Raw genomic sequence first — 13,108 nt, 5'->3', positions numbered from 1 at the left:
GAGCGAGGCTGTGGGACTGTGGAGGAACATGGCTCTGCCTGGGGGCTCCGGAGTGGCCATGCAGTGCCCCTGGCCCCACTGGGATGGTCCCACCAGGAGGAGAAGGAGGGTTAAGGTGCAGCATGGCATGGCTGCAGCTGCACTGGCTGCTGCCCCGGGTGCCAGCTGGGGACCTTCCCTGCTGCGTCAGTGACCTTGGCCGCGTCCTGCCAGGAAAGCAGTGCTGGCTTTCCAGCGCTGCCAGCCCCAGGGAGGGGGTGGGGGAGCCCTACGTGGGAGCCCAGTGCATGAGATGCTGCTCCAGGCTGGGGGGCATAAAGGAGCCCAGGAACCCTCCAGGGCACTGTCACTTGGGGGCCACAGGACTCCCCCACTCCAGCAGGGTAGGGGTGCACACATGGTTCCCCCCGAGGGATCCCAGTGCAGGTCTGGGGGTCCCGTGCACCCCCAGGCGGCAGAGGGGGAGGAGGCACCGGGAATTGCACGAGGAGATCGGAGGAGTTCCTGCTGGGGGTGGTAGGGAGCAGTCGGGGGTACCGGGGTTCATGGGGGCACTAGGAGGGATGCACGGAGGTAACAGGAAGGTACCCAGAGATCGGAGTGCCCGAGCGTGTCCACGAGGCCGCGCAGAGGGGCCGGGGGAAGCAGCAGCGAGGGGCGGGGGCATCGGGGGCGGCATGGAGAGCCAGGGGGCTGCTTAACGGGTACCAGGCAATGCCCGAGAGTTGTTCGGGTCTACCGGGGGTTTCCAGGGGGATACCGATGGGTGCCCCAGGGGTGCTGGGGATGTGCCTAAGGGGTGACGGGGGGTTAACGGGCGGGGAGGTATCGCGGATTGTCCAGAGTTGCCGAGAGCTTCCAAGAGGCTACCAAGCGGTGCCCGAGGGTTCCCGGGAGATGCTGAGGGAGCCTGGGTGGTACCGAAGGTTGCCAGGGGGTTTCAAGGGAGTACCAGTCAGTGCCCGAGGGGTATCGGGGGGTGCCAGAATAAAGGAGGGTACCGGGGATTGCCAGGGAGTTCCAGGGGAGTACCGGCAATGCCCGGGTGGTACCGGAGGTTGCCGGAAGGGTGCCCGAGTGGTATCGGGGCGGGAGGGGGAGGGGTGTGCCATGTGGTATCAGGGTTGCCGGAGGTTTCCAGAGAGGTACCGGGGGTGTAACGCGGATTTCTAGAGGTGGCGGGGAGGTAACGGGGGGTCCCGGGAGTAATAGAGGAGTCCCGAGGATTGCCGGGCGATGCCCGGAGGGTGCTGGGGCTGCTCTCCGGGGCGGGGCGGGGCGGTACCTGCGCGGCCACCGCCTCACCTGGGGCGGGACGGGGCGGGACGCGGCGGGCGGCAACCGAAGAGGCGGCGGCGGCGGCAGAAGCAGCGGACGGGCCATGCGGGGGCCGCGCTCCGGGCTCTGCCCGCTCTCCGTCTTCATCCTCTCCCTCCTCCCCCAGCTCCTACCGGCAGCCGCCCCCTCCCCGGCCCCGCCGTGCGCCCCCCCGGGGCTGCGCCGCGGGCTGTTCCCCGCATCAGGTAACTCGCACCGTCGGGGCGCGGCGGCACCGGGACCCCCGGGGCTATCCGAGGACGGGCTGGGGCCGCGATCGGGGTTACGGGCGCTGTGGGGGCGGCAGGGCCCCCCTTGCTGCCGGATCGAGCCCACTTTGCCCCCGGCCGTGGGGCCGCTGCTTTTCGCGGAGACCTCGCACTGCCCCGGGTGTGGGATTGGCCGGAGACCCCAGTGCGGGACTGGCGGGGGTCTCTGGGTGTGCGACTGCGCCATGGGACCGGCTGGGCTCCTGCGCCCTAGGGCTATGAGGCTCGCTATAGGGCTGTGCCCCCCTCCTAGGGCTCTGGGACTTGGCCATGGGGCTGGCGGTGCCCTGTGAGACTAGTGGTGCCTGTCTGGCCCCACAGAGCTGGTGGCGGCGATGCCGGCGCCTCTGGCCCAGCCGTGGGGCGCCCGCCGGCAGCGGGGCTGGGTCCCCGCAGGGTGGGTGCCCAGCGCCGCTCTGGCCATGGGGTGGGGTGCTTCGAGGCCACCCTTCTCCGGCCGTGGCGTGCGGGGTCCAGCTGGCCCGAGGCCGGGCAGGGGCCCGAGCTGGGGCAGGAGCTCAGGGCTGGGTAGGGGTCTAGGCTGGGCAGGGTCTCTCTGCCAGCTCTTGGCTCGGTGCTGGCGCTTGGCCTGGGCCTGTTGCCCTCTTTGCTGGGAGGCTCCTGGGGGATTGGGGCTGCCCGGGAACGCGGCCGGAGCCAGCGCTCGGCTAATGGCCGCGGGGGCACTAAAAGCTCTCCTTGGCGGTAAGTGCCAGAGAGAGGCCTCGACCTCTGCTACCACATCCCGCTTCTCATCTCGCTTCCATCGGCTGAGCCTGTCAGGCATGGAGCTGAGCACTGCCAGGCCTCTGCCATGGGCAGGGGCTGGGGTCTTGCCACGCCACTGCGATCCCCTTCCGTGGGCAGCACATGGCCTAGGCACCGACCGTGCGGCTCCGCCTCGGCACCCAGTGGGCGCGGTGCCATGTGGGCTCTGCAAGGAGGGACCCTGGGGGCACAGTGGGGTTACCCCCTGTGCTGCCTGGCCCTTCGGTGGAGAAGTGACGTGTGGCACAGATGGGGACTGAGGGCTCCCCACGGCGGGGGCTGGGGGCTTCCCCGGGCTCCTCTTGCCCCAGACCTGTTTCCCAGGGTGACTGATGTCCCTCCAGCCCCCCTTACCGCGTCCATCGCAGCAGGGAGGGGCCCCGGCACTGCCTTCGGGGGACGGCCGCTGCGCCCCACATGGCCCCACCTTCACCCCCGGGCTCGCTGCCTGCCCAGTGTGGGGCAGCCATAGAGTACAGCTTTCCCTGCCTCATTCCATGCTTTCTGCAGCCCCCCCAGCCCCGCTCCCCGACCCCCCCGGGCCGCTCGGCCGCCCAGAGCTGGCTCAGCTCCGCTAATCCCCTAATCCTGGCCCCGGGGGGGTGCGGAGTCGGGGCCGTGTCCAGCACGGGGGATGCAGCGTGGGAGGAGGGGAGGGAGATTCAGAGCCCAATGTCCTGGCCACGGGGGGTTGGGAGCCCCTAGGGGTGTGACACACCACCGGGAGGGGGCTGGGGCAGGGCTCTGCCCGCCCAGGAATTTCCCATCATCTGTAAAACAAAGCCGAAACTTCCACCGAAACTTCCACTGCGCTCCCGTACGGCTCCCGGTGTCCCTTACCCCGCTTCCACTGTCCCCTGCCCCACTCCCACTGTCCTCTGCCCCACTCCGCCTCGGGACTCTGGGGGGTTGCGGGTCCTGGAGCTGGTGGTTGCTGCCGGGGGACAGGTCCCCTCCCAGCCTCCTGACCCTCCACCTGCGCAGGGAGCTCCAGAGGCTGCACGGGACCGTGCGGGACCGAGGAGCGTGATGTCGGGGTGCAGCAGGACACGGGCCCTGTGCAGCTGCCAAGGGTGGGCAGAGCACTCACCGTACCACTCCCAGATGCTGGTTCCCGCTGGGATGCCACTGGCCAGCCAGACCCTGCTCCAGTTCTCATGCAGAGCAGGCGCTCCCCCCAGGTAATCCTGCCCTGCCGTGTTCCCTATCTCCTGCTCCCCAAGCCAGCTGTGCCCTCACTCACCCTCATCCCACAGGAGCTTCCTGGGGTTCATGCTGCTCTCAGGAGGCAGAAGAGGGATTGGGTGATCCCCCCCATCAAGGTTCCTGAAAACGAGAGGGGCCCCTTCCCAAAAAAACTGGTTCAGGTAAGAGGAGGTCGATCTGAGCTGGGGGTCATGGCACAGAGGTGGGTGCTGGGGTGTCTGTTCCCGCTGCATGGGAGTGGGGTGTGATGCGGTGGAGGGTACTGACCTCTTCCCTGTGTGTCCTACCAGATCAAATCCAACCGGGACAGAGACACCAAGATCTTCTACAGCATCACAGGGCAGGGAGCAGATGCCCCCCCCGAGGGCATCTTCACCATTGAGAAGGAGTCAGGCTGGATGAAGGTGACACAGCCGCTGGACCGCGAGCACATCGACAAGTACCACGTAGGTCCCTGCTGAGGGGCACTGGGGGGTGTCAGAGTACCATGCTAGATCCCCTACTCACCCCCCTGCCCCACAGCTTTTCTCTCACGCCGTGTCTGAGAATGGGAAGCCAGTGGAGGAGCCGATGGAGATCATTGTGACGGTGACGGACCAGAATGACAACAAGCCCCAGTTCACGCAGGAGGTGTTCAGGGGCTCTGTGCCAGAGGGAGCTCTGCCGGGTAGGACCCTGAGCCTTGGGAGAGCTCTGCATCCTGCCAGCCACATCCCTCAGGGACAGCCCTGGGACTGTCCGGTCACAACCCCCTCACCAGGACATCCCCGTCCCCAGGCACCTCCGTGATGCAGGTGACAGCCACGGATGCAGACGACGCAGTGGAAACCTACAACGGTGTCATCGCCTACTCTATCCTGAGCCAGGAGCCACGGGAGCCCCATTCCCAGATGTTCACTGTCAATCGAGGCACCGGCACCCTTAGTGTCATCGCCAGCGGCCTTGACCGGGAGGTGCGTTCTGCAGTACTGCAGGGTGGGTGTCCCAGCCCTAGGCAGGGGCTGACGAGGTGTCTGTCTGTCTCTCCATCCCTGGCAGCGTGTGCGGGAGTACACACTGACGGTGCAGGCGGCTGACCTGGATGGCGAGGGACTGACCACCACGGCGCTGGCCGTCATTGAGATCGCCGATGTCAACGACAACGCTCCCGAGTTTGACCCCAAAACGGTAATGTGGGCCCCCCCGCCAGGTGGGACCCTCCCTGGTGCCCTCCGGGCCATGGTGCTGACAGTGCCTCCGACCCACAGTACGAGGCAGCTGTGCCAGAGAATGTGGCCGGGCGGGAGGTGGCCCGACTGGCTGTCACCGACCTGGATGAGCCCAGCACGCCAGCGTGGAGAGCCGTCTACTCCATCCTGCGCGGCAACGACGGGGGTGCCTTTGCCATTGCCACTGACCCTGTCACCAACGAGGGCATCCTCCGCACTGCCAAGGTCTGTGTCACCACTGTGTCACCCCATTGCTGCCCACAGTGGGGTCCTGCCTGTCCCCTTCTCACTGCCCCTCTCCCGTCCTCTCCCAGGGTCTGGACTACGAGGCGAAGCAGCAGTTCGTGCTCCATGTGGCAGTGGCCAACGAGGTCCCCTTCGTTGTGAAGCTGCCAATGGCCACCGCCACGGTTACGGTCACTGTAGAGGACGTCAATGAGGCACCGGTGTTTGTGCCACTGGTGCAGCTGGCCACAGTGTCAGAGGACGTGCCACCAGGGCAGACCCTTACCGCCTGCACGGCCCAGGACCCCGACAAGGCACAGGGGCAGAGGATCAAGTGAGCAGGGACAGGGTCTGAGTCAAGGTCTGGGGGGGTCTCCGCTGTCCCCTGCCTCAGCACCAGCTCCCCTGTGCCCCCCCCCAGGTATCTGGTGGGACATGACCCAGCAGGGTGGCTGGCTGTGCACCCCGACAACGGCCTGGTGACAGCACGGGACCACCTGGACCGCGAGTCCCCCTTCACGAAGAACAGCACTTACATGGCTGTGCTGCTGGCCGTGGATGATGGTGAGGGACATGAAAGGGCCCTTGTTCCCCCACCCATGTGAGGGGCACATGCTGCCATTGCTGGGAAGGAAACACATCCCATCCTCCAGCATGGAGCAATGCTGCCTGGCCCCACCCCTGCCTGGGGCATCTGCAGCCCCGTGAGGATCTTGGGTTTGGGACTTCCCCCTTCAACGTCGCTCCCTACTGTCCCTGCCCTTGCCTGGAGTATTCCTGTTCCCATGAGAATCTTGGTTTTGGAGCTCCCCTCTGTCCCCACGCCTGCTTGGGGTATCCACATTCCTGAGAGAATCCTGGTTTTGGGGGTCCTCCCTCCAGCATTACTCTCTTTTGTCCACACCGCTGCTTGAGGTATCCCCATCCATGTGAGGGTCCTGATTTGGGGACTGACTGACCCCTGCTCAGTCACCCGTGTCCCCATGAGGGTCCTGGTTTTGGGGTCCTCCCTGCAGCATCATCCCCCCTCCAGGCTCACCACCAGCCACGGGCACAGGGACACTGCTTCTCACCCTGCTCGACGTGAACGACAATGGCCCCGAGGCCGAGCCGCGGGACATCACCGTGTGCCAGCGCAGCCCCGAGCCCCAGGTCCTCACTGTCACGGATAGGGACCTGCCTCCCAACACCGGCCCCTTCCGCGCCGAGCTCACCCACGGCTCGGGGGACAGCTGGGCCGTGGAGGTGGGTGACACAGGTAACATGAGGGTTCCAAAGATAACATAGGGGGTCCTTGACGGAGGTAGATGTGCTGTGTTTGTGCTCCCAGTGAGTCCCCCATGAACACCCCCCATCTCCCACAGGTGACACGGTGACCCTGCGGCTGGTGGCAGCGCTGGAGCCAGACACCTACAGCGTGTACCTGCGGCTGCTGGACCAGCCAGGCAGGGCCCAGGTGACCGTGGTCACCGCGCGGGTCTGTGCCTGCGAGGGGCCGGCGCAGGGCTGTCCCCAGAGACCCCAGCCCGTCACCGCCCTGCCCTTTGTCCTCGCAGCCCTGGGCGCGCTGCTGGCCCTGCTGCGTGAGTGGGGGTCCCAGGGGTCCTGAGACTGTGGGGATGTCCCCAGCATTGGGCAGAGTGGGCAACATGTGTCCCTGCTGACACCTCTGCTTCCCCCCAGTCATCCTGCTGCTGCTGCTGCTCTTCGTGAGGAGGAGGAAGGTGACGAAGGAGCCTCTGCTGCTGCCTGAGGATGACACGCGGGACAACATCTTCTACTATGGGGAGGAGGGTGGTGGTGAGGAGGACCAGGTGGGTATGGGGGGTTTGGAGGGGCTGGTGGCAGTGGGGGCAGCCTGACCCTGACCCTCTGTGTTTGGGTGTCTTCAGGACTATGACCTACGGCAGCTGCACCGGGGGCTGGATGCCCGTCCTGAGGTGATCCGCAATGATGTGGCCCCCACCCTCCTGCCAGCCCCCCAGTACCGGCCCCGACCTGCCAACCCTGATGACATTGGCACCTTCATCGAGGAGGTGAGTCTGGAGTTTGAGCCCAGGGGGTGATATATCCACACCAGCTCAAGGGTGAAAAGCTCTGATCCCTCCGCCCCCTCCAGAACCTGAAGGCAGCCGACACGGACCCCACAGCTCCTCCCTACGACTCGCTGCTGGTGTTTGACTATGAGGGCAATGGGTCGGAGGCCACCTCACTCAGTTCCCTCAACTCCTCCAACTCTGACGAAGACCAGGACTACGACTACCTCAACGACTGGGGAGGCCGCTTCCGCAAGCTGGCTGAGCTCTACGGTGGTGGGGAGGAGGACGATTAGGGACCCCTGCCCTGCTGCCCCCTGCCTTATCGCTGCTTGTGCCTTGGGGGTCCCCCCCGCCATGCCCCCCCTACCCTAGTGCAGCCCCCTCGCCTCCTTGCCTGCGTTTTTGTGGTTATTATCTATTTTTTAAGGTATGGAATGACGGCGTGTGATGCTGCGGACAAGGGGACGGGAGCTGGGTCAGTTTTAATAAAGGATTTGTTTTTTTTAGACGCTCAAGGCTCTGTGTTGTGCCCTGGGGGTTAGCGCTGACCACAGCCCTTCAGTGACCCCCCTCAGCCCTGTTCCCCATTGTCAACCCCAGTGTGGGTCCCACAGCACAGCTGCAGCATCACTTAGGCGGGGGCACTGCCTGTGGGCCCCCCAGGATGTCCTTGTCTCTATGGGGTGCTGGTGGGCACGGGCAGGACGCTGACCCCCCACCCTGTGCTCCCGGGCATTGCTGGTGCCAAATCCCTCCTGCCCTGGCAATCCCCCCTGTGCTGGGGCAGCTGGGGGATTGCAACCCCCCAGGTTGTCACCCTAGGGTGTCCAAAGGTGCTGGCATGGGTGGGCATGGCAGCCCCCAGCCCCAGCAGGACCCCCAGCCCTGGGGTTTTCCCACTGGTTTTAGTCGCAGTCCTTGGGAGCCATGGCATGGGGGCAGCTGGTGGCACCAGGCATCCCTTGGGCTGTACCATGGGGTCGCCCCTGACTATGTTGTGTCTGGGGCCAGAGGGGTGAAGGAGAGGACGGGGGGGCTGCAGCACCCCAAGGGGCCCTTCCTGCATCGGGGCTTCCTGGATACAGTGTTTATTCCCCTGCAGAGCTGGGACCTGTGGGGGCCATGGTGTGGGGACACCCTGGGGTCCTCCTGGCTCCTGTCCCCCACCGACAGCCCCTGCTCCCACAGTCCTGGATAGGCACCCACGGAGAGCCTGGGCTGGATGCTGAGAGTCTTTGGGTTATGGGGCGTCCGGGGGTACCCAGGACATGCAGAGCATCAGGGGTATTGGGGATACTGGGGGCTGGGGGGGTACTGGGGGTACCAGGGGCTGAAGGGATATCAGGAGTACGACAATACTGGGGAGTGGTAGTACTGTGGAGGGTACTGGGGGTATCAGGATCGCGGGGGTTCAGTGCCCCGGGAGTACCGGGTTCCCAGGTGCGGGTGGGACGGTACCGCCTCCCATCGGGGCGGGACGGGGCGGTACCTGGGGGTGCCAGGACCCGCGGGGCGGGATCGGTTTGGGACCCGGCGCACCTGCGGCTCTGCAGCGGCAGTACTCGATCTCTCCGGCACCCACCGGCACCCTACCGGCACCCCACCGGCACCAGCCATGGGGCTGCGGGCGGGCTGCCCGGCACCGCTCTGCCTCCTCCTCCTCCTCCTGCTCCAGGTGAGCCACGGGATGGGGCGGCAGGACCCTGCCCGGGACCCTGCCAAGACCCTCCCCGGGGCAGTGGGACCCTGCCTGGGACCCTGCTCGATGTTAACGTCTCTCTCCGGGCAGAGCGGGCTCCGGCTATGCCAGCGGGCAACGCCGTGCCAGCCTGGCTTCACCGCCGAGACCTTTACCCTGACCGTGCCGCGGGACAGCGTGGCAGCAGGACGGGCCCTGGGACGAGGTAAGGACATGGGGATGCGTGGCTGTAAGGGACAGGGAGGCTGTGGGAATGTGGACAGGACCGTGGGGATAGGGATGGGACCACGGGAACGGGGCGGATGTGTTGGACGGGGGTGGGCAATGGGGGACACGAAGCCGTGACTCTGTGCCTGAGTGGTTCTGGGGTGAGTGTGGGGACATGCTCTGCCCAACTCCTTGGGGACAATGCTGTGGCAATGGGGATGGTGCCATGGGGACAGTGCCGTGGTGGTGGGGATGGTGCCATGGCGGTGGGAACAGGCTTGCTGTGGTGGCAGGTGACACTGGGGACAGTTGTAATGGTGTGTCCACGCAGAGGTGGGGCTGCAATGAGGCCACCAGTGGTCTGGTGGCCTCATTGCACTGGTGGTCCTGCGGGACGGGACCGCATCGTGGCACGGGGGCAGTGGGTGCTGCTCCCCGGGGTGTGTCGGCGTAGGCGGCGCTGACTCAGGCGCCGGAGACCTGTCGGGGCCGGCAGATTGGGGTGTGGGTGCACAGGCACCCATCCTGCCCCACACCTCACCTGGCACCCAGGGCTGACCAGGGCAAACTCCCCTTTGGGCCCCCTGTGCAGCCCCCCAGGACGGCTCTTGCCATGAGGATGGGCTCTGGGACGGGTGTCATGATGGGCTTCTCAGGTTTTGGGGACATTGGTATCCCACTGTGCTGGCACCAAAGCCCTGCCCCAGTGTGGCAGGGGGGCAGTGGGGAGAGGTGCGCCCAGAGAAGCAAGTGCTGAGGACCTGCTGCCACTTTGGGATCCTCAAAAGGATCTGTGTGGGCACTGGGGCTGCAGCTGGGCTGTCGCCATCTGCACCAATTCATGGCTGATGGTGGTGTGCCAAGGTGGTAGAGGTGGGCACAGAGCTGAAGGTGCTGAGCACCCAGCACTGTGCCAGGGGCTCCCACAAACACCCTTGATTCCAGAAAGGCTTTGCTTGGGTGAGCTGGGAGCTGAACCCTGCCCCACACCCCAGGAATTGCATGTGTTGTCTTTGTGGTTGATCATTAACAGAGTCTCCTGCACAGAAACTGATGTCCATCGGGGCTGTGCTTGATACCAGGGTGACGGGGCAGCCCTGTGACCGCCCTGTGGCACAGAGACTTGCTGGAAATCCCCTGTCCTTGCACCAGCACTTTCAGTTTTGGGTTGCTGGCACAGGCTGGGTGTGGGAGGAAGGAAAGGGCCATCTGCCCATGAGGCCATGTGTCACCCAGTGATTCCTGGCTGTGCCATGGCGATGCCAGCCATGGGGTGGCCAAGTCTGGTGGGTGTCAGGCCATGCTGTGCTATACAGCAGCTCAAAGCTCTCGGCCAGGCTGAGGAGCCAGCCTGTAATTAGGTTGATGAGTTGAGCATGGTGTTTTCCCTCCAACAGGTCCGGACAGGCCCCGCGCGGCGCCGGGGCGGCGAAACACCTGTGTGGGGGCTGCAGCATCCTCGGGGCTCTGCTCCGTGGGTCTGGGGGCTCAGGTGGGGGGGACGTGGTGGGGGCTGGGACAGTTCCCGTCAGCCCTGGGTGGGGAAAGCTCGAGAGTCTGAAGTCACAGTGAAACTAGGGTGACGTCAGTCATGGGACGTGCCACCCGCAGCACCTTCACCCCGGGGTGAGCCCCCCCGCCCTGGCACTGCTGGGGTGTTGGCACTGCTAGTGGTGGCATTGCATCGGTGATGGCACCTGGCTCTGCCCATGCCCCACCCTGTCAAGACCCCACAGGACATGGAGTGGCTTTGGGGGGCTGCCCTGTGTGGGATCTCAGGTCCACACCCTGTTTGGCAGCCTAGTCATGCCAGAGTCTGGTTGTCCCAGCGTCCTGCAGAGGGGGCGAGGGAGGACAGTTGGAAAATGGGGGGGATCCCACTGAGGGACCCTCTGAGCTCTCCTCTCCTCCCATCCCATCATTTCCAGAGAGGAGAGGGGCCCCCGGGCTCCCAGCCTCGGGGAGGGGAGGGCTGAGGATGGCTGGGGACGGCTCTCCTTCAGCCAAACTGGAAAAACAGGTTGTACATAGCCAGGTGGGAAGGGAGGGAGCAGAAGAGGGGGGAGCAGGAAAGGGGAAGCAGGCACTGAGAACCCAACCTTCATTGAACCCAGTGGGGGCCGAGCACTGAGTACTCATTGCAGCCAATGTGGGGCTGGGGGCTTGTGCTGCCCCTCGCTGCACCCCCTACCAGGGCCCAAAGCCGGGCACTGTGCCTGTGCCCGTGGGTGCCGGGTGCCTCTCATTCCCCGCTGCGGCAGCACCCGGCCTGCCCCGGCACGTTCCTGCCCAGCCGGCCCCACCGGCTCCCCCAGCCTCGGCCGGGGGTCCCGCCGTGGGCTGAGCAGGGCTGGCATCGCGCCGGCAAGTCACCGTGGGCTGGGTCGGGGGCACCGTGGTGGGCAAGGGGGCAGCGATCACTCCCCCTCCATCCCGCAGCCACCCCCGAATTCCTGAGCTGCACATGGGCTGATGTCACCCCCACCGGTGCCTCCCACCCACCCCCGGGCACGTCCCCTTCCCGTGGCGGGTCACGCCGGGGCGATGGCAGTCGCGCTGTCTGCGGGAGCCGCTGGCTCTAACAACCCTCTCCAGACAAAGGGTGTTTGTTCAAGAGCTGCAGCCGTGCGGCCTCGATTCATGTGATGCCGGCTGACCACCACTGCCTGCTGGCCTGGCTTGGGCCACACCCAGTGTGGTGCCAAGCTGGTGACACTGGGACCTCGCCTGCCCCAGTGTGTGGCAGGTGCCCGCTGTGCCTGGGGTTGGGGTCCCAGAGGGTACCTGGGCAGGCTCGGTGCGCCAAAGGCCAGAGGTGCCCTGGGGGTAGCACCTTCTTGCTCAGAGGTTGATGTCCCAATCCCACAGCATGACACAGCCTGGGCTGTCTCTACTGCAGATGTGTGGCCACAGTCCCCAGCCACATGACCCCCATAGGCCACTGTGCCCCACCTGCAGAGCCTGGGGTGCTGGGTGCCAGTGCAGGTGAGCAACTGTGCCCTTGGTTTTATTGGAAAAGCAGCCAGAGCAGTGGCACCCTCTGCCTCAGGCATGGTGGTGGTGACATGCCACACCCTGGGACATGCTGTGCCACAGGGTACACCTGCATGGGGGTGTGCCATGTGTGGGGATGTGCCATGTGCAGTGCCATGACCTACACGGTGCTGGGGACAGGGACATGCTGTGCCAAGTTCCACTTGCCCCATTGTCACTGTCCAGCTGGGATCCTATGGCACCACTGGTCGTGCAGTGCCCAGTCCTGGGCCAAAGCCAGGGCAGGTATGCACCATGTGCCATGCCCAGGACAGGATCCTGGCAGGGTGTATGTGGAGCATCCCTGCTGCCCCCTGTGACCCCACTGTCCCCCCTGGGCCCCTGAGCTGTGGCCACACCACGTGTGCCCGGGACCCCCTGCCCACCCGATGCCCTGTCCCCAGTGAGCTTTGTGGACTGTGGAGAGCCGCACCGAGCCGCCTTCCTCCCGGACGACACGCGCTTCAAGGTGAGCCGGGATGGCGTCGTTTCTGCAACCCGGCCCCTGCGGCTCCAGCGGCGGGAGATCACCTTCACAGTGCACACGTGGGACACCGCGGGCAAGAGGTACTCGGCCAAGGTGACCCTGCACCGGCAGTGGCACCAGCACCACCGACACCACCACCAGATGCAGCAGGTAAAGCACAGACCCACTTGCTGGGGTCATGGCAGCCCCTCTCCCTGGTGCACAGGGCTCGGCAAGGTGCTGGCACTGAGCAGAGCCATTCTCCCTGCAGGACACAGCACCTGACGTGCTGACCTTCCCAGAGCATGGACACAGTCTCCGGCGGCAAAAGAGGGACTGGGTCATTCCCCCCATCAACTGCCCTGAGAATGAGCGGGGGCCCTTCCCCAAGAAGCTGGTGCAGGTACGTGGCCCCGAGGGCACAGGGTGTGGGAATGGGAGAGCACGAGAACCCTTCTCAACCCCATATTCCCATTTCACTGCCAGATCAAATCCAACAAGGACAAGGAGACCAAAGTTTTCTACAGCATCACGGGGCAGGGAGCGGACACCATCCCTGTGGGCGTCTTCATCATCGAGCGGGAGACAGGGTGGCTGGAGGTGACGAAGCCTCTGGACCGGGAGGAGAAGGATAAGTACATAGTGAGTGAGTGGGGACCTGCAGCAGGGGT

At 65.4% G+C, this 13,108-nt stretch overlaps 1 protein-coding gene across 4 annotated transcripts in view; it reads left to right on the top strand.

Moving 5' to 3' along the window:
• Nucleotides 1-1,373: 1,373 nt before the first annotated feature.
• The window catches only part of CDH1 (cadherin 1), a 16,801-nt gene continuing 5,066 nt past the window's right edge, over nucleotides 1,374-13,108 (top strand). Inside the window, exons 1-15 of one of the 4 annotated variants that reach the window (XM_027903826.1) lie at nucleotides 1,374-1,523; nucleotides 3,339-3,535; nucleotides 3,611-3,721; nucleotides 3,851-4,006; nucleotides 4,083-4,227; nucleotides 4,338-4,513; nucleotides 4,599-4,727; nucleotides 4,808-4,993; nucleotides 5,083-5,327; nucleotides 5,415-5,557; nucleotides 6,027-6,251; nucleotides 6,358-6,576; nucleotides 6,677-6,807; nucleotides 6,886-7,029; nucleotides 7,113-7,541. In XM_027903826.1, coding sequence (XP_027759627.1) covers nucleotides 1,382-1,523; nucleotides 3,339-3,535; nucleotides 3,611-3,721; nucleotides 3,851-4,006; nucleotides 4,083-4,227; nucleotides 4,338-4,513; nucleotides 4,599-4,727; nucleotides 4,808-4,993; nucleotides 5,083-5,327; nucleotides 5,415-5,557; nucleotides 6,027-6,251; nucleotides 6,358-6,576; nucleotides 6,677-6,807; nucleotides 6,886-7,029; nucleotides 7,113-7,325 — 2,562 coding nt within the window. In that variant the 5' untranslated portion in view covers nucleotides 1,374-1,381 and the 3' untranslated portion in view covers nucleotides 7,326-7,541. Of the gene's footprint in view, nucleotides 1,524-3,338; nucleotides 3,536-3,610; nucleotides 3,722-3,850; nucleotides 4,007-4,082; nucleotides 4,228-4,337; nucleotides 4,514-4,598; nucleotides 4,728-4,807; nucleotides 4,994-5,082; nucleotides 5,328-5,414; nucleotides 5,558-6,026; nucleotides 6,252-6,357; nucleotides 6,577-6,676; nucleotides 6,808-6,885; nucleotides 7,030-7,112; nucleotides 7,542-8,619; nucleotides 8,708-8,821; nucleotides 8,937-12,375; nucleotides 12,609-12,708; nucleotides 12,841-12,923; nucleotides 13,080-13,108 lie in introns of those variants that run through there. The other 3 variants (XM_027903836.1, XM_027903810.1, XM_027903817.1) reach the window with 3 other exon arrangements.

The sequence above is a fragment of the Empidonax traillii genome, unplaced genomic scaffold (assembly GCF_003031625.1).
Source record: "Empidonax traillii isolate 1590-97213 ecotype Southwest subspecies unplaced genomic scaffold, ASM303162v1 scaffold23:size2178997, whole genome shotgun sequence".
Classification (NCBI taxonomy): Eukaryota; Metazoa; Chordata; class Aves; order Passeriformes; family Tyrannidae; genus Empidonax; species Empidonax traillii.
This window is presented reverse-complemented; position numbering and strand designations above follow the sequence as displayed.